Source organism: Muscardinus avellanarius (assembly GCF_963383645.1).
Source record: "Muscardinus avellanarius genome assembly, chromosome: 3".
In the NCBI taxonomy this organism is placed as follows: domain Eukaryota; kingdom Metazoa; phylum Chordata; class Mammalia; order Rodentia; family Gliridae; genus Muscardinus; species Muscardinus avellanarius.
The window spans coordinates 140,688,702-140,709,266 of NC_137788.1; the positions used below are offsets into that span (position 1 = coordinate 140,688,702).

Here is a 20,565-nt window from a genome sequence, read left to right on the forward strand (position 1 = left end):
GGAGATAAGTAGCCTCAGTTGCCTGCTCTATACTCAGCTCCTCTGCCTTCCTAAGCCGTGTGTATTCCTGGGGCAGAGGATGGCATTCCTTGGCCTCCCTTACAGCCAGCTGTGGTCACGTGCCCGAGTTCTCGCCAAATGAAGTGAAAGTGTCGAGTGTGATTTCCAGGAAGACTCCCAGAACAATTCTAGGCTTGCCTGTTTTGTCCTTGTCTTCTTTCCTTCATGCTGCCAGGAATGTCAAAGTGCTGGCTGTTGGCCAAGGGGCTACTTTGGACCAGGAGGTGACCTTGAGAAAGAAACCATGCTGCGGTGCAGACAGGAGCCTCCATGCTGGCTTTGGGCTGCCTGCCTTTGGCATACATTTCTAGAAGAGAGACACACTTCTTACTGAAGCTGTTGCTGATTTGGGTTTCTGCTAAATGTAGTCAAACCCCATCCTAACTCTGACATGCCAATAATTCTTGGCATCATGTGACAAACACTTCTTATCCTCCAGAGCATGTGGTGGTTTATGTTGCCTAATTCCATCCCTCTAACAACACTGTGGGAGGGCTGAGGAATCTGTTATACCAGAAGAGGAAACTGGAATTGAAAGCAAGCCTTGCCCAGTACCATGCGACGGGCACCCGCAGGGCGGAGGCCCTGGCAGCCAGGTCACCTTACCCCAATGATTTTAAAAGCATGATCAAAATAGGTGACAATTTCTCCTCTAGAAATATTCAGAATGGCTAAGTAGCAGTGATTTTTTTTTTTAAGCAAGCATTTAAGCACAACTTATCTCTTCTATCAAAAGATCCTATCATGGGGACTTCAGAGTCACTGAAATCTTCGAGTTGCACCCAGAATACTACATCCACATTTAACGCACTGTATTGTTATAGCATGCATCTAAAGAGCTGAATTCTCAAACAGGTGAAGATGCATTTTGAATAAGCAATTAGTAAAATGAATGTGTTACTGTTTTCAAAGCCTAACAGACTCGATGATGAATGCAGAGCTGACAAAGTCTTTAGGAGGAAAAAGCAGAGGAAGGACTTTTTTTTTCATTACAATGCAAATAAAAATGGATCAGGTGGATTCAACATAGAAAAGTTTTAATGAGACAAATGTCAAGCAAGCATATCAACTTCTTAAAAAAAACAAAGAAAATCTAAAAGTTTAATTACAAAACCATTTGTACAGAAAACTTGGCATTTCAACAGTTCCAAACACATGTACACAGTATTTCTTCTAAAATTTGTCAGAAATAAAACCACCTTGTCTCCCTTTCCTCAGCTGCTCCTTGTGTTCTACTAAAAAGAAAGGAGGAAACCCAAGACTCTGAATAGGCAGCGGCTTATGCAGGAGCCTCACTAGCACCTCCTGACAGAGGGCAGGGAGGCAGCACAGCCCCCACAGGCCCTCAGGGGATGGCCGCTGAGCCCCAGCTGCCCCCAGGTTTGGTGTGGTGCTGCTGGGCGGGCCAGCATTGTGAATGCAAGCTGCTGCTTCTGTAACGACTCCGTAGAGCGGCTCTCTTGCAAGCTTGTGCGTTCCTAAACACGCACATGCGTCTGCACACAGTGAGGTGTCCCAGCTAGAGTCAGACGGACGGGACCACGAGACCAGCTTAGTCTTTGCAGGTTACAAAAGCAGTGGTGCTAGAGCTGCACAAAACTGCCCACGAAGGAGAAAGAGCAATATCAAGAAGGAAGGAAGGACAGCGAGCGCCTGGCAGACACAAACTTCCCGAACCAGTTTGGATGTCCTTCTGCCACAGACAGTGAGTTCTAGCTTGTGTGTAGCAGGCAAGGAGTCTAAGAGAAGTGGCAAAAACAGCAGATGAGAGCAGGGACAATACTGGAAAGTACAGTGAGGCAGGAGAGCTGGCTGGTTTTAGAGCAAAAGACGACAAAGGGCCTTATTCTAAAAAATTGCCAAGTTGTGGTAGATGGGCTTCAGTTCATGGGAATTTGATGTGTTCACATAAGACATTAAGAGAATTTTGTTACGGGTGTTATCTTCCTTTGGACTAAGGATACAGACGAGGACACAGGACAGGGCGGCTACATGGCAGGGTCCTGGCTTGCACGCCGTCCCTTCGGCGTACTGTGAGGGGCCACATTTCCCTCCGCCTGCCTTCAGTGGCGAGATGCCTGGACATTGGCTCAGCATGCTCCGCTTTGGTTCCAAAGATGTCAGCTGCCACCTTCAGCCTTGTGCTCAAGCGCAGAAAGGAAACAAAAAGGACCCTGAGGATGGAATTGGAACCCTCTTTACTTCTGCTGTTAAAACCCCAAACTCCCTTCCTCAGGGGAGGGAAGGAAGGAAAGCCTGTGTTTTCACACAGATCCAGCAGTTCATGGTGTCAGCAGGGAGGGAAGGACAGCATAGCTCCTCTTCCCTTGTCAGCTCTAGAGCCTATCCCAATGCCATTTCCACCTAGCTAAATGCACGAATTTGAACTCCTAAAGAATACAGTTTTCATTTAGGATAAACTCTGGGCTTTTTTCAACACCACATGAGAACTACTGCTTCCCTCTCTCCCTGTTTACCAACGACCTTTTCCTCAGCAAAAATGCACCGCAAGAGATGGGGATGCAAGCAGATGGGGATGGGGGAGCCTTGCTGCGGCCGGGGCTGAGCGTCTGTGCAGGGGCAATGCTCAGAGAACAGCAGGCGGCAGCGGCGGAGGTGCAGTGCATTATCCTGCAGGGCTGCAACTGCAAAGCCAGGAGAGACACAGCCTCCTCCACAGGGCCGTCAACAAGAAGCTTCTTTCTTTGGAGTCACAGCAGGGCAATGATGGGAGAAGATCGGACTCATGCAAGGAGAGAAGCTCTCCTTCAGAGCCCTGCTGGGCCACGGAGCTCAGAGGTCAGAAAACGGAGCTGTATAACTTGCAGGGAGGAAGCAAAAATCACACCCAAAGGCATTACAAAAAAGTGACAGCTAGGTAAGAAGACTGACTCTCCACTGATAAAAGGGTCCAATCGGAATGGCAACAATGAAGTTCTCCTTCCTGCTGCAGAAGGTGTCATTTTCGAGGTCACCTCGTCAGCGGAACATATGCAGATGCACTTGAGCAGAAATGGAAATGATAGGAAACCGAAGACCGGGAGACTGGCGGTGCACTCTCAAAGCTTCACACGAGATGGTGCCACAGAAGTTCACACACACAGGCCTTTGCTGCTCCCCCACATGGCTTCCTGGGGTGAAGGCATTTCACTGGCTGTCAGTTCTTTCAAAGGGATCTGTAGTCTTTCTCTGCACAAACTCAGTTCAAATTTCCATGCATGGCTTCTTATTCTGCGCAAGTAAAAACACAGAACATTTCACGCTCTAAGACCTGCAGAATTGGGGGTGGGAGGGAAGACACCAGAAAGGTAAGTACTGATCGGAAGGGGTTAGGGCTATGGATTTAAGAGTGCTCTACTATTCATCAGGGTGAAGGCGAGGAGTAGGGTGTATGCAAACTAAAGAGCTCATAAAGCTGCAAGCAGGCAACCTCCCTGAGATGTTCCAGATAACATCAGAATGAGAAACATGGCCCTGCTCCATTTCAGCAACAATGGGAGGGAGGAAATCAGCAGCTGAACACAGAAAACCAACTATCAGGAACAAATCTGATGAGGGTAAATTAGCATCCCACTTTAGTCCAAAGAATGTGCGGCCAATCAAAACCAATTTCCTTCGAGTATAAACCTAAGGAGTTCTGCATATGTAGGAACGTTTTGTGTGCATATGATCAATACATTTTCCTGTATTAATACAAGTGTAATCATATATGAAAAAAATTTAATCCTCAAACAGCCAAATATTTATCATTTGGTTCACTGAAATCAGGCAACACATGGATTTTAATAGTTTATATAAAATGGTCATCTCTCAAAATCACACCATGGCTGCCTCTAAGTTCCACTGTATGTAGGTTCTATTTAGCCACAAGAAAGGTGACAGCTGGGGCATTCTACCTCCAAGCTATATCCCCAGCCTTTTATTTATCCTTTATTCTGAAACAAGGTCTCACTAAGTTGAGGAGGGTCTCACTAAGTAGCTGAGGCTGGTTGTGAACCTGCGATCATCCTGTCTCAGCCTTCCAAGTACTGGGATTATAAGTGTGTGCTACCACACCCGGCTAGGAAATAACTTTTAAATAGGCTGGCCAAAATTTTGTAACATCATAATTTCCAGATTTTAATTTTTTTCTACTTCATGCTCTATTGCCAGGATTTATTTTTAGTTCTTTTGCTCTATCCTAACTGTCCCTTCTTATAGAAATACTTAAGACGCCCCATGAATGAGACTCTCGAGATGTGTGTTCTAGTCCTGGCTTCTGTACTCACCAACTCAGATATCTCCAGGCAGGACATCTGACCTCTTTGGGATTCAGTTTCTTCATATAAAAAATGTTGGATTTCTAAAGGTCCCTTCCAGCTCTCAAACATTCCCTGAAACTTGTAAATCATTAGCTTCCCTTTACTCACGGGTTCCCGACAGTGGAATGGAACCTTTGCCAAGCTCATGTCAAAGTAATTAATTGCACCACAAGTACTGGGGACATCAGGCCTAGCTGTCTGTACATATTTGTATAATGAGGCCAAGCTAGTATTAATCACAGTCTTTATAATTGTTTCATTTGACAGTTTGGAGGGGGTGGGGAACTATCCATTCTTAGTTATGTTTGCATGGCTAAATTGTAAGTATCTGTGGTAATGCAGGAATTCATACTTTCAGGTTTTTTTTTCAAGGGCAAAATATTTGTATGTCATTGGGTGTGGTGGTGCATGTCACTTCTAATCCCAGCTACTTGCGAGGCTGAGGCAGGAGGACAGCAAGTTGGAGCTCAGCCTGGGGGACTAAGTGAGACCCTATCTCAACATTTAAAAAACTGGGGGCGATGTAGCTCAGCGCTAGAATGCTTGCCCAGCATGTGCGAGGCTCTGGGTTCAATCCCCAATTGTGCAACAATAAATAAATAGATAAATAAATAAATAAATAAATAAAATGTGTACATTAAAATAAAAGACAATGGTAATAATCTAGGTTTTTCAAAGAGCCTTCAGAGACTAGAAAATATTGACTATATCCTTTAGATGGGTAGAGCTTTAAGAGAGTCTTACTGGCAAAATGCTCAAAATGGAAAACCACCTTTGGCTCTGTGCTTGTGTTCACTGCTGTACACCTGGGTGAGGAGACACCATGTTATCAATTACTGATTTCCTTCACAGTCTTCCATGCTGCTTCTCCCAGCTCTCTCTTTTCAAGCCTACAAGAGTGCTAATTGAAAACACTGTGTGAAAATGAGGAGGATGATGAGCTCCTGAAACTCCCAGGCCTAGGCTTACAAGCTGTTCCCTTCATGAGCAGCAGCAGCGATGCCACTCTGGATTCTGCAGGGAGTCCCGCCATCTCTCAAGTGCAGTCCGTTCCATCTGGCTGCTCACTAGAAGGACGGTAATCCTTTCCCCATTTGAGCATGGCTGACGCTAAAGGATAAGGGATTGTCTTGTACGGTGATCACCCAAGAACAGGGCTGAGAAGAATAAAGACTTCTGCCTTTGTTTCTGCTAGCAGATGCTGCCTCATCAGATAAAGAATCATGGGTTATACATGTTTCTCAAAGTCTGAACTCAGCTAGAATATAAATAGTGTACATGAGAGTGTCTCCACCTGTAGGACAAATAAAGATCCAAACCCATGATGCTCCTACGGACCATGTTGCTCTTGACTCCTGTTTTAACACATGCCGCCTCACTGTATGGTCCAGTCCTAAGATTTCCCAGTTTCTATGTCTGCAGGTATGGAACAACTTAATATTCCATAGAAATGCCAATTTGGGGGACTGCATGCTTAAAGGGCACCCTGTCATGAGGAATCTGAGTGAACAAACACCAATTCCATTGAAGAAATGGTATCTGATGACTGACCAATAGCACCAAAAAGTCTGCAGGGGCAGAGTCTTCTTGGAAATATACTTTTTCTGTTCCTTCCAAAAGGATATTACACATATTATGAATCATTTATTGAATTTTAAAAAATCATTTATTGAATTTTTTTGTGGAATTGAGGATTGAACCCAGGGGCATTCTACCTTCGAGTTACAACCCCAGCCCGATTTTTATTCTTTATTTTGAAACAGGGCCTCACTAAGTAGCTGAGGCTGGCCGCAAACCTGTGATCCTCCTGTCTCAGCCTCCCAAGTAGTGGGATTACAGGCATGACCACCACACCTGGCTTAAATATTTTTTAAAAAAGCAGATTTTCTCTCTCTTTGTTGCTTCTTCAGAGTTCATTTTTAATCTTTTCAAACCAAGGCACTGGCTGTTTTACTGTACAGTTAGTCCACACGAACACAACATTCTGCCGTCATTCTGTTATCAAGTGGTAAATGAGAACATTTCTTTACTTATGTAGGCATATATATATAATGTCTCACAGACTACTTATAAATTATCATTAAAATTTCCAGGGAAAAGAAAGAGTAGCAAGTGAGTGATATTTATTTTGTTCTGAGAGATGCTTTGGGGGTGATTTCTTCTTAGTTTTTCACCCAGTCTTCAAAATCCTTTGGGAAACTAACACCTGCATAATAGCAATAAAGCCAGAATGGAGGCTCAATACCAAAAATCATATTCTTACCATTACGCCATTCTGAAGCAGGCATGAGAAAAAACTGTTTTGATTCTGTTTTCTAGTATTATTAAGAAAGACTATGAACAAGCATGCAACAGAAATCTAACTCAAGCCTTCAGTTTATTCACTCAGTGTAACGCCGTAGGCTTAGCAGTACTGATGTGATCAGCCGACAGCTTCTTTGTGAGATGTGCTGGCCTGTGAGAATCCTGTCGGTGGGCACTCACCAGTCCCTAACGGTCAAGCCTGTTCACAACTTCTCGGACTGTCGCTATGAAGTTTTCATTGTCTTGGGGATTAGCTAAAATAATACTGTGGAGTCTGTTCATGTATGAGTCAATGGTATCCACTGTCGGTGTCTCTCCACTTCCTGAAAGGAGATAAGAAGACAGAGTAAGAAAATATTTCCTATTCGTATAAACTACAAAATATTTAAGGGAATCCACAGCAAAAGAAATTGTGACTCTAATGAGGTCTGTTCCCCAGATTTTGATTTTATAGGAGAGACTTTTATAAAATCAATCCGCATACTCTACATAAACAGATGGGCTATATAATACAATATATATGAGTAGCTGTATGTAATAAAAGGTTAGAAACTCTGCCAGCTTTCTGTTGTGATTATCTTCAAAATGAAAGAGTATATAAGAGCCTGGTGTGGTGGTGCACACTTGTAATCCCAGTACTTGGGAAGCTGAGACAGGAGGATCACAGGCTTACTGCCAAACTCAGCTACTTAGGGATGCTCTCCATAACTTAGTGAGACCGTTTCAAAATAAAAAATATATAGGGCTGAGAGTGCAGCTCAGAGGTAGAATGCTCCGGGGTTCAATCCCCAGCACCAAAAAACAAAACAAAAGACCACAAAGAGTATGTAAGAAATATTAGCATTTGCCCTTCCTTCCCATTATAACTTCCCATTATAACAAAAACAAATACAAGGCGAGCAATCCGTATAAGAGAAAGTGCTCTTCTCACCATCTGTTACTGCTTCCCTTGCTCTGGAGAGCCAGTGGAGTTAGGAGAAAGGAAAGAGGTCATACTAAAGCTAGAGATAAACCGGGAAGCGAAGGTAAGATGGGGTCAGAGAGCAGAGACTCCAGTGGAGTGATGGAGGGCTTGGGGAGGCAGGAGGGGGATGGAGACATAAGAAACGTGACAGCTGAAAGAATGCTGCGTTCATATGTAAAATTACCAATTCCAATCTCAAAGACATGTATGGGGAGGAGGGAGGGGAGTAGGCTGGAGGGAGCGCTCCAAGAGCTGTGTGCATGTGTGCGCCTATCCCTGTATCCCGTAGTATGATGCATAATTACAACACATCAAATGAAAGCTAAAATAAATGAATAGATAAGTAGAAGTGGATGAAAAAAATTTTTTTGGTACTAGGGAAACCTAGGGGCCTTCTATCTCTGGGCTACACTCGCAGACCTATTTTATATTTTATTTGGAAACAGGGTCTCACTAAGTAGCTGAGGCTGGCTTTGAACATGCGTGATCTTCCTGTCTCGGCCTCCCAACTACAGGGATTACAAGAGTGAGCCACCACACCCAGCTGGATGGATGAAAATTTTAAATGATCAGAGAGCCTAAAACTTTGGATGATTTTAGCTAGTACTAACATTCTATTACATGACCCATAGAAAATCTTGAGGGGGGAAAAAGCCTTATTTTATTGATTTTCCTCTTGGGGGAGATTTCAGCCTCCCCACACCAGTACCAACACAAACAGCACCCCGCCCCCCACTGAAGGTGCAGGCAGGACGTTACCAGGCAGAGGCATGCCGGCGAAGCTGCTGGTCAGCACCTGCCGCAGGGTCTCCAGGTGCTGCTGTAGGACTGTGTTGCGGCTCCGCTCCTGGATCACGTCCCCCTCCAGCTTCTCCACGGCAGTGCGCATGCTCTCCACATGCTTTTGCAGCGCTGCGTTCCGCTCCTCAAACTCCATGTTGGATTTCCGAAGCTGGCGGAGCTCTGCCTCCCGAGCTGAGGACACACAACCCCCCCAGAACATGCGGCACGAGGAGTCTCTGAGGAGTCCCAGTGGCTCTTATTAGGAAGTTCTGCTTAGCTGTCTCTATTAGCTACCCCACCTCATCTCCCTATTCTCATTACGGCACTCCAGATAGCAATTTCAGCAATGAAACGCCTGGCTCCCCAGAGCTATTTTAATTCTTAAAGCTGTACATTCTATACATAAGATTGCAACAAACAGTGGCAATTCCCAGTAATTTTTCGTTAGATTTTGCTTTTTAAAATTGTGCAGTGAGAAAGCTGAGGGGCTTTGCAAGGGGGATCATGGGAGATTGGTCAAGCACAGGTATGGGTACCCATCTGGGCTGCAATGAGAGTAGCTCTGAATTACTTTATATTTCAGACTCTCAAGTAAGCATTAATTTGAACAGAGGGTTCCATCAAATCAGTAATGCAAATGCATTACTGATTTGCCTTTTTTTTTTTTGATCTAAAGACAAAAGAAGCTTTCATAACACTGGTCTATGTTTCTTTTCTGGTCTTTGAGTAGTATCTTTACCACAAAGTGAAAGAAGCAGTTTTTCTTCCAGACCAGTCCTAAGGAGGGCTATCTCTACCACTGATTTAAGCAACCAAGAACTCAATCCCGTCAAAGACTGAAGAACACAAAAAATACTGCAGTAATCACCTTTGCTGTGGTTCAGGAATTCCTCTGTAAATATAGGGATGTCAAAAACAGACCGTTCCTTTACCTCTGTTTCTTTCTGTGAACCAAGAACAAAAGTTAATTCTTAAACAGAAGCTAAATTAAAGAACAGTGCCCGAGGCACAATGATCACGTCTTCCTTAAGGAAAGAGCAGGGTGGACGGGAATCAGCCCAGGAGACCCTGAGAGGGGAACATACTCACATTTTTGTTGGAACTGAACTTTCAGAGAGCTCAAGCAGGTTAAGCATTCAGCTCTCCCAGGTGTACAACGACTGTGCAGTGAGAAATCTGAAAGCACACCTACACATATTTCTCTAATATTTGAGATTCTGGAAGCCATTCTTAGCTTTGTGCTTTGAATAGTCAACAGTAATCAGTTATGAAAGTGGCTGAGGCAAGATGGAGAAAGAGTGCTTTTCCGTCATGTCTGGTGGTTATGCAAGTGAAATGCTCTCTGGGACAGGAATATGCAATCCAAATTTGCTGAGTGGACAGTAAGAATTTTAAGCAGAGATCTGCCTGCCATGAGAAATACCACTGAGATTCTGGAAGCCATTCGTATTTCTGTTTGTTTTTTTTTTGAGGTGGTAGTCTACCTTTGAGGCTCTTGTAGACCTACTTGAGACAAAGACCAAACAAACAAAGCCAAGAAGTCAGAAATAGCTAGGCTCCACAAATGAGAGAGTTAAGGATTATGTGAGATAGAAAACTAACAAAGCCTAAAATTACTTCACCCATAAACTATTAAGACAGAAGTCTCACAAAACCACTATGAAATATATTCAACAGCGATCCTTATTTCAAGATGCTTTGGCTGATATTTCTACAATACGTTTGAAGTTGAAAATACAATGAATACAAATTATAAGTCTTCTGGCCTACCATTCAGAGTCTTATACAACATGAGATGGTAAAGAGAACAGCAGGGAAGGAGCACTCAAGAAACTTCTGTTTAAACCTGAAGACTCCTTTAGAACATGAAAAGTAGTAAACCAAACATCCAGAAACTGTTCCTATAAAAATATGCTGAGTGCTACATATAGAACATATCTTTTCTATTTTTGTTACTGGTAGCTTTATTTATTTATTTTTTATTTTTTGGTGGTATTGGGGTTCCTGGAAACCCTTCTACCTCCGGGCTACACTCCCAGACCATATATATATTTTTTTTAAATTTGGAAACAGGGTCTCTTAATCCTTTCTCCACCTCCCAACCGCGGGGATTACAAGCGTGTGCCACCACGCCCGGCTGGTAGCTTTATTTTTTAATTAATTAAATTATTTTGTGGTACTAGAGATTGATCACAGGGGCATTCTACCACCAGCCTACACCTCCAGTCTTTTTATTTTAAAACAGGGTCTCGCTAAGATGCTCAAGGTCTCACTAAATTGCGGAGGTTGGTCTTGAACTTGCCACCCTCCAATCTCAGCCTACCAAGTACTGAGATTACAGGCTATCAGTAATTTTTTTATTAGTGTCCAGCAGAAAAGCTAAGCAGTTAACAGTCTACGAAGGAATCCCGACAGCCAGGCTTCAACTGATATCTGCTTAGGGAGGGGCTGAGCTGTATGTACTACCTGTCAATGGCAGTTGATCAAGATTTAAGATATAGAGAGCCTGTAATCCCAGGACTTGGGAGGATAAGATAGGAGGATCTCACGTTCGAGGCCAGCCTCAAGTAGTGAGACCCTCATCAGCCTCGTGAGACCCTGTTACAAAAAAAAAAAAAAAAATAGGGCTAGGTGTGGCGCTCAGAGGTAAATGCCCCTGGGTTCAATTTCTGGTCTCTGTCTCTCTCTCTCTCACACACACACACACAAAGATTTAAGACAGAAATCTGAAAAACCTGAGGAACATTTCAGAACACTTAGTTTCTGTCTATGCTATTTCTTTTTCATGAAAGAAGTTTCCCAGAATAATTTAAAAACAACAACAAAAAAAAGGTAAACAAAAAGAATTATCATGAAAAGCCCCAAGTTTCAACATGCAAAGCTCCACTTCACGCCAGCTCCTAATGGAGTTCAACGAGAACCAGTATGTGAGTGAAAATGGCTGGTTGCAGAGGGATCCTAGACACACTGCCCAGGGGCTTTCTCTCCATTATGCTGACTTACCATACACTTTGACTCTGGGGTGCTGCAGGAAACCAGAACCTCATGGTACACAATCCCAACGTGCGCAACGTAGGATACCGACATGAGGCCATGAGTGCCCTTCTCCTAACTGCACAGGCGTACGAGGTCAGTCACCCGCCACAGCTCTCAGTGTCTGCCAGCCAGAGGCTTAAGTGTGGGCGCTTAGCTCCCATTACCACCGTACAAAGAGCCCTCTTGAAGGTCTCCACCCTTCTCGCATGGTAATTCTGCTCTCTTCTGTGCCTGAGCAGTCCGAACCAAGCTAATGAGTTAAAGGCAGAGGACAGCACCGCATAGGTGCATTAACATACTGCCCCTTGGTACAGATTCTTAAGAGTGCAAAATAAGAAACATTAAAGCAATTAAATGAAACTGTTCCGTCTCTGAAAGCAACAGAGAAATTCTACTTAACGGAAGAGTGGCAATAAAAACCATCAGCACTCTTCCATTACTGAGCACATTACTCGGCATGGAGAGCATCCTCCTGGGGGCTTGGATATACTTAAGCAGCTCCAAGGATCGCTCAAGGGATTAAAATCATAAGGATTTGATTACCTCCTCATTGAAAGGGTCTAATTTGTTCAGGCTGAGTGTCATTTTGTCATTTCTCATAAATTAAAGGAGAAACAAAATTATTGTTTCTATCTTAGTCCTCGCATGAGATGTAGACACGTTCTCCAGAGTAACGCTAGCTGACTTCTGGGCCTAGTGGGCTGGCTTTTGATTTGACAGAAGCAAGCGTATCTTCACTTTGCTTTTTCATTCTATGTACCGAGTGGAGGATATGAGCGCAGAGGCCCCTCTGAACTGAACCTATTTTGCTGTGATCTAGGCTCAGAGCCAGAATTTCAGAGAGTGTGATATGCTTCTCAAGGGCCTTTTTGCTTTGGGGAATGCTCTTAATGTTGTGTACCAGGCTGAAGTGCCCACGCTATGCAGAATGGCTCTCAGGCCAGCCTTTCTTTAGCTCTCACAGGCACTCTCCAGCACCTGCCTAGGTAAAAACGTCCTAAGGATCCAACTTCCACTTAGAAATGCAACAGGTTGGCCAGATGGTGCACACCTGTGACCTCAGCCACTCAGGAGGCTGAGGCAGGAGGATCACAAGTTCCAGGCCAGTTGCTGTTTCAAGAGAAAATAAAAAGGGTTGGGGATGTAGCTCAGTGGTAGAGCAGGCTCTCTGTTCAATCCCTAGTAACTGGGGAGGGGAGGGAAGAAGCAGAAATAGGTTTCTTTATTATAGACAAACCAAATATTTGTCTTAGCTAGCAAAAATTTTGCTAACATCTGAAGCCAGCACACCCATTTCCACTTTCAATGCTGTTTGTTCTATTCAGGAAGGCACTAAGCCGCCAAGAGTGGTAGACTGTGGGTCAGCGACACCTCTGCTTCTTAGTTCAATAAGTGACTCTGCGTGGATTCCTTCCTATCTTAGGGAGTTGCTGGCAAAATGCACCCGTTAGCTGAGAGGAGCTGAGGTCTAATTCTAAGATAAGCAAGGACTATACTGTCACATTTCTCTTTTTACTCTTTGTAAGGGAGACACTTCACCTCCGTGCTGTTTTAGGCACTTTGCAAGATACCTACTCTTCAACTTACTTGCTCATAACTGTGTGCAAACACTCCTCCCAGCCCTCCACCTGGATCCCTTGTAAGCCTGGCTCTCTTCTTCCTTCCCAGGGCCCTTTTGTGGGTGCTTTCACCCTTAGTGCTTTCTTATTTTTCTGAACTCTTGTTATACTAAGAAGTTAAACGTAAAAACTGGGTATGGTGGTGTGCACCTGCAATCCCAGCTACTCAGGAGGCTGAGGCCGGAGATCCAAAGTCTGAGGCCAGCCCGGGCAACTTAGTGAGGTGCTGTCTCCAAAGAGGGCTGGAGAGGCAGCTTTGTAGGATGGTCCTTGCCTAGCACGCGTGAGGCCCTGGTCCAATCCTCAGTATCACATACACACAAAAGAAGTTCTATGAGTCTGGCGTGGTGGTGCATGCCTATAATCCCAGCTACTAGAGATTTTGAGGAAGGAGGACCACAAATTGGAGGCCAGTGTCAGCAACTTAGCAAGGCACGGTGTCAAAATAAAAAATAAAAAGGCCTGGGGAAGCCGGGCGTGGTGGCACACACTTGTAATCCCAGCATTTAGGAGGTTGAGATGGGAGGATCACGGTTTGAGGAAAGCCTCAGTTACTACTTAGTGAGGCCCTCTGCAACTCACTGAGATGCTGTTTCAAAATAAAGAATAAAAGATAGGGCTGGGGATGTAGCTCAGAGGTAGAACACCCCTGGGTTCCATCCCCAGTACTGCAAAAATAAATAAATAAATAAATAAAATAAAATAAAAAATAGGGCTGGGGGTGCCGTTCGGAGGTAGAATGCCCCTGGGTTCTATTCCCAGTACCACGCATGCACACACACACACACGCACGCAAAAAAAAAAAAAAAAAAAAAAAAAACACACAAAAAACAAAAGGCTTGGAGATATAGATGAATAGTAGGATGTCCCTGGGTTCAATCCTCAGAACTACAAACAAAACAAAAGCTATATATATATATAACATCGTGTAACAGTGTTTAAAAATAATTTTAAGCCAGGTGTGGTGGTGCACGCTTGTAATCCCAGCATTCGGGAGGCTGAGACCAAAGAACCGCGGTTCGCAGACAGCCTCAGCTACTTAGTGAGGCCCTCTGCAACTCAGTGAGACCTGGTTTCAAAATAAAGAATAAAAAAATAGGGCAGGGGTGTAGCTCGGAGGTCGAATGCCCCTGGGTTCCATCCCCAGACCCGCAAAAAAACAAAAAACAACAAAAAAAAAACCCCAAAAAACTTTTAAATTAGTTCTTTTATACTGCAATCATCCTGAAATTACCTAATTTAGGCACTGTATTATTCAATGAAAAGTAACACTGAAAAGCAAAGAACACTAATTGGGTCAATAACCTAAGAGACCCTTCTTTTTTTTTCTTTCTTTTTTGATAGTTCTGGAAATTAACCCAGGGCTCTGCACATATTAGTCAAGTGCTCTACCACTGAGCTATACTACCACTGAGCTACATCCCCAACCCTTTATTTTTAGTTTATCTTGAGACAGAGTCATGATAAATTGCCCAGGCTGGCCTTGAACTTGTGATTCCCCTGCCTCAGCCTCCCAAATCACTGGGGTTATAGGAGCGTACTGGGAGATACCAGCTCGGTGTTTTCTTTTTACTTTGGTTTAACAAGTGTCTACTACTCAAATAAGAAAAATCAGAGACTCCTATCTTTTCATATACCATAAAAATTATAGAAATTCCTATTATACCAATGTATTTTAATAAAAGCCTTTACTTCTCAAGTCAGCAGCAGCTTCTCTGGATGATTAGGTTTACCACATCTCTGACTATTATAATCACTACTGAGGACGAAAATGCCACCATTTGTTTGGCCAGGAAAATCCATGCTGATGAAATGACTTGGTGATTGATTAGAAAATGTGAAATGTAGGGACCCCGTGGTCCGGGCCCCTGGGCCCCTGACTCTGGGCGGGTGGGCAGGTGCTGGCGGGGCGCCCTTAGGTGACCCCCCTCTCCACCTGGAAGGACCCCGTGGTCCGGGACCCTAGGCCCCCGACCCTGGGCGGGTGGGCAGGCGCTGGCGGGGTGCCCCTAGGCGACCCCCCTCTCCACCCGGAAGGACCCTGTGGTCCAGGCCCCTGGGCCCCCGATCCTGGGCGGGTGGGCAGGTGCTGGCGGGGCACCCCTAGGCGAACCCCTCTCCACCCGGAAGGACCCTGTAAAAAAGGAAAAGAAAAAGAAAAAAGGAAAATATCGGAGAGGGGTCAAGGAGGTGGTAGATGCCAGGATACTGGAGATGCAGACAAAACTTATCCAAATGAACTGGAATTATTGGAAAAATTCCCCGCTAAGGAGGACTGCTTCTTCTCTACATTGTTAAGAATCTTGGACATCACCTGTAAGGAGAGAGACTTTAGCGGAGAGCAAGGAGAAAGGCGGTGCTGAAAGCGGTCTCTGTGTTGGCGGTGGAGAATTGTATTCAGGAGAAGCAGAAATCGGAGCCTACCAACTTTATTTATTTATTTTTTTTTTGGAGAAATTACACCAAAGGTTAAATTCTACCGTCGTGCATGCTTAGGAAGATTGGACAACATTCAGAGTGGAAAAAGAGCTTGGGAAAGATTTGAAATGGTGGAGGCAGTGGCAATGGCAGTGGCCAGTACTAGGGGAGGCAGAGATCTGATACATTACACCTGGAACCTTTGAAGTAATGACCCCAGAGGCAGAATGCTACCACCACCACGCACCCTCGAGAACGTGGGACAAATAGTTGGGCGAAGAGGGTGCTCGGATTAGAGCCTGCCGAGGTGTGAGGCCAGCAACGGACACAGCAAAGCTGAGATTGGAGCCTGCCATGAGGCAAGGCTGGTGCTGGGGCCTCCGAGGCCGGAATCGGAGCCTGCCAGGGGGTTAGGCCGGTGCCGGGGCCAATGGCCGGCATCGGAGCCTTCTGTGAGGCAAGGCTGTTATTGAGACCTCCGAGGCTGGGATCAGAGCCTGCCGAGGGGTTAGGCCGGTGCTGGGGCCAGCGAGGCTGGGATCAGAGCCTGCTGAGGGGTTAGGCTGGTGCCGGGGCCACTGTCCGGCATCGGAGCCTTCCGTGAGGCAAGGCTGCTACTGAGGCCTCCGAGGCCTGGATCGGAGCCTGCCAAGGGATTAGGCCGATGCCGGGGCCATCGGCTAACATCGGAGCCTGCCGTGAGGAAGGCATACAGACAGAAGAAGAAATAAGTACTAACCACACAAGTGGCAGATAATATGGGAAGCCTGCAATACTATTAAAAAAAAATTTTTTTTTTGGTGTGTGTGGTACTGAAGATTGAACCCAGGGCATTCAACCTTCACACTACATCCTCGCCTCTTTTAATATTTTGTTTTGAAACAAGCTCTTGCTAGGTTGCTGGAAGTTTTGCTAAATTGCTGAGGCTGGTCTCAAACTTGTGATCCTCCTGTCTCAGCCTTCCAAGTACAGGGATTACAGGCATTTACCACTATGCCAGGCCAATTATCACTTAAAATACATATACAGCCAGGTGTAGTGGCATGCCCTTGCAATTCTAGTACTTGGGAGGCTGAGATAAGAGGATCTGGGATCGTAACCAGCCATAGTTACTTAGTGAAGCCCTCTGCAGCTTAGTGTAAAATCAGGCTGGGAATGTAGCTCAGGGGTAATATGCCCCTGGGTTCAATCTTCAGTATTGCAAAACACAAAAACTAAACAAACAAACAAAAAAACAAACCCACCAAAAAAAAAAAAAAAAAAAAAACCACATATGCACAAAGCTTCTGAAGTTAAAAAAAAAATTTATAACACTTCATTATAATAAGGGCATAAAGACTGGGAGTGGTGGCGCACGCTTGTAATCCCAGCATTCGGGGAGGCTGAGACCGGAGGATTATGGTTCACGGACAGCCTCAGCTAATTAGTGAGGCCCTCTGCAACTTAGTGAGACCCTGTTTCAAAATAAAGAATAAAAAATAGGGCAGGGGGTGTAGCTCGGCAGTCAAATGCCCCTGGGTTCCATCCCCAGACCCATTAAAAAAAAAAAAAAAAGCATACACAATCACATTTGAATAGAATTTAAATGAAGAGTAAAATGCTAATATTTACCATGCTTTCCACTTTATAATTCATGAATGGCAATACATCTATTTGACTTATGAATCTAAATCTTTTCTCTGTTTTGAAAGCTGCCAACATCATATCAGGTGTGAGAATGACAACCTTAAGATAAAGAAATTAGCTGGCACTGGCGTGGTGGCGCACGCTTGTAATCCCAGTACTTGGGAGGCTGAGGCAGGAGGATTGCAGTTTTACTGCCAGTGTCTCGCAACTTAGTGAGACCCTGTTTCAAAATAAAGAATAAAAAATCAGGCTGGGAAGCTGGGTATGGTGGCGCATGCTTATAATCAGCATTTTTGGGAGGCTGAGATAGGAGGATCGCGGTTCCTGGACAGCCTCAGCTACTACTTTAGGGAGGCCCTCTGCAACTCAGTGAGACCCTGTTTCAAAATAAAAAATAAAAAAATAGGGCTGGAGGTGTAGTTCAGAAGTAGAATGCCCCTGGGTTCAATCCCTAGTACCCCCCCCCTCCCAAAACCAAAAAACCAAAAACAGGCTGGGGTGAAGCTCAGACAGGGATCACAGGTTTGAAAGCAGCCTTGTGAACTTAGTGGGGCTCTCAGCAACTTAGCAAGACCCTGTTTCCAAATGAAAAATATAGCAGAGCTGGAGTACATAATGTTTATATAATATATACCCCAGGTATATTATACCCCAGCTCTTGGAGGTAGAATGCCCCTGGGCTTAATCCTTACCACCACAAAACAAAAACAAAACAAAAACGATAAAGATATTATTAATTTGAAGAAGTGATTATCTTTACTTAGTAAAAAAATAAGATACCTATAAAAGAGTATATAAGAAAATGAAAATGTGAGTACGTGAAACAAGAAAAGTTTGAAGGAGAAAATGGAACTGACACGGGGTTTGAAAGATGACTAGAATTGTGAGAAGCAGAAGTGGGAAGATGGAGCGGTGAAGACACGTGAGGTGGGGCCGGCATTGTGGAGGGAACGATGGGAGCACGGCCCGGAGCGCAGTGCGCAGTGCAGGCTTTCAAGGTGTCTGGAGTGAAGGCTTTAGGAGATAGTAGGGCGTAATTATGGAAGAGCCTGAGTGCTAAGCTCATGTGACGTGGTAAGCTACGAGGAGTCACTGACCACTTTAAAGCAAGAAATGACTACAGATCTTATTTTTACAACCACACCTATCTAAAGCATATAACTGCCGTGTAGCCAGCACTCACAGAGGACCACAGGCCTCAACTCTATTGATGGAAAGGGAAGAAGCCTTTCCTAAGAAGTCAAGGCTCACCGGCCAGTGAGATGAGTGAACAGGAAAGGAGGCCCAGGGGCCCAGGCCCTGCCATTTGCGTTCCTCTGGTACAACAGCTGAATAGTTCACTTTAACCAAGTGCTGGATTCTCTAACATCCTTCTGAGAGTGAGGCTGTAGTATTTGTTGATGATGAACTATGGTGAATCCCTAGCCTTCATCTGGCTCTCATTTCTATGTCTCACTTAAAATTCCAGCCATCTTTGGCACTTAAAGCCAGTGAAATTCTTAGCCCACAGGAGCAGTCTGGGGTTAGGGGGTGTAGTTCAAAGAGACTCACAACATAAGTGTCTGCCATATGTTAAGAACTCCTGAACTAAAGCAACGCGCCCAATCCAAATTATGGAATAGAAAACATTACCATTCATTAAAAAAATCCAACAGTGTTCAAATAGCAATGCATTATAAATATAATATGTGACATGTAGGCAAAAGGCTAATTACCTCATGATCATGAGTGGTCTGTCGGGCTGCATCTAAAAATATGAAAGAGTAAAAAAACATTAAATTCAAAAAGAAGATAATAATAAAACCTAAGTATTATCAATATAACTACAGAAGCTGCTGGTATCCATAGTCTCTCAAAGTGTATGATATTTTCCCTCACAGACTTAATTGGCCAGCCAACAAAAGTTAAAGGGAACCCCACACTACAGAGTATGGAGCGAGGCACGAGAGAACAGCAGACACAGTTCTTACCTTGGAGAACAGGGTGGGAGGGTAGGCAGGAAACACATACCAAAGGCTGTTTGTACAACATTATGGTGTTAGCAGGCCCGAAGCCCAAGCCAAAGATGCAAGGCTCAGGCACGACAGATTAGTTGTGGGCGGTGCTCCCTTGGCAGTGTTTCCTGAAGAAGGGGAACTTGAAGCAATACTTATGAGGGTGTGATGAACAATTTTAACAGAATAAAAAGCCCACGAAGCCTGAGATTTGTCTGTCAAGCTCACTTTTGCATCCTTAACGGCTAGAAAGGAGCCTTATATTTGATAGAGGGTGCACAATAGTTTGAATGCATGCATGCATGAACGCATAAATGAAGAAGCTCACTGGAGGCCAGAAGAGACAGCACATGGAGGCTCAGAAGCACTGGAGCCCATCAGCCATGTAAGTAGACAGACTTGTCTAGAGACTGGAAAATGCCGAAACTGGGAATTAGGAAAGAAGGGCAGGCAGCTAATAGTGGTCTTGGTGCACAAGCCAAATTGTTGATTCTGAATATGGAAACCCAAGAGAAAGTTCCAATTGAGAGCAAAGTGATTTCAATCAGTCTAAGAAGATGCTTGTTAGTGAGTACAGAGCAACACAGAAATGATAAAAACACATCTTTTCTATTTGTCACTCTAACAGGTGGCTCTATGACATTCCATCACGCACAACAAACTACAAATACACTTGGTTCGGTTCTGGTACCTTGCCTGTGAGATTTGCCTTTCTGACGGTCCTGGGTTTTCCTACTAAAGACCTTGTAGGCCTCCGTCTTCTGATACTGCTCCAGTTCCTTCATGTAACGCTCCTTATCTCTGTCTGCTTCATCAAGGTAGCGCTGAGAAAGAAATGTGGAATTATACTCAAGAAACTGAGAGCTTATTTGGGCAAAATATCAACTAGCTGTTTGAAGAAAACAGGTAAATTAGTTTTTGTTTTTTGGTGGTACTGGGGATGGAACCCTTCTACCTCCGGGCTACACTCCCAGACCTATTTTATATTTTATTTGGAAACAGGGTCTTAAGCCAGCGAGGCTGGCTTCGAACCAGCACCATCCTCCTCCTGTCTCCGCCTCCCAAGCTCAGGGATTACAAGGGTGCGCCACCATGCCCAGCAAAAACAGGTAAGTTAGAATGTGGGGAAAGAAAAGCATACAGGAATATACTCTGAGGGAGAATTAGAAAAGCAGCCATGTAAATAGAATAAAATAATTAGAAAAAGAAATGAGTGATTCTCACTTTCGAGATTATTTATTGTCTTTTCTAGTTTAATGAAGACAACTTACTGAGATCATGCTCATAAAAAATTCATGAAGGCAGTGACAGCTATTCCTCTAACTCTACAGATAGAAGCCCACATGGCCATGTGAGTCCTCAGAAGGTCTGAACAGCCACCCAGGAGCACTTAGTCTTCCCAGGGGAAGGAAAGGAGTATTACTTTGTTTCTCTATCATCTCTAACCCATTTTAAGGGAA

The 20,565-nt window shown here is 44.4% G+C and overlaps 1 protein-coding gene across 1 annotated transcript in view; it reads right to left on the bottom strand.

The window, feature by feature from the left end:
- Positions 1 to 6,851: 6,851 nt before the first annotated feature.
- The window catches only part of HMG20A (high mobility group 20A), a gene marked incomplete at its 3' end in the record, with an annotated part of 69,327 nt that continues 55,613 nt past the window's right edge, over positions 6,852 to 20,565 (bottom strand). The window contains exons 5-9 of the mRNA XM_080691839.1: positions 19,797 to 19,929; positions 18,827 to 18,858; positions 9,281 to 9,356; positions 8,389 to 8,604; positions 6,852 to 6,988 (exon numbers count right to left, since the gene is read on the bottom strand). Coding sequence (XP_080547965.1) covers positions 6,852 to 6,988; positions 8,389 to 8,604; positions 9,281 to 9,356; positions 18,827 to 18,858; positions 19,797 to 19,929 — 594 coding nt within the window. The remainder of the gene's footprint in view (positions 6,989 to 8,388; positions 8,605 to 9,280; positions 9,357 to 18,826; positions 18,859 to 19,796; positions 19,930 to 20,565) is intronic.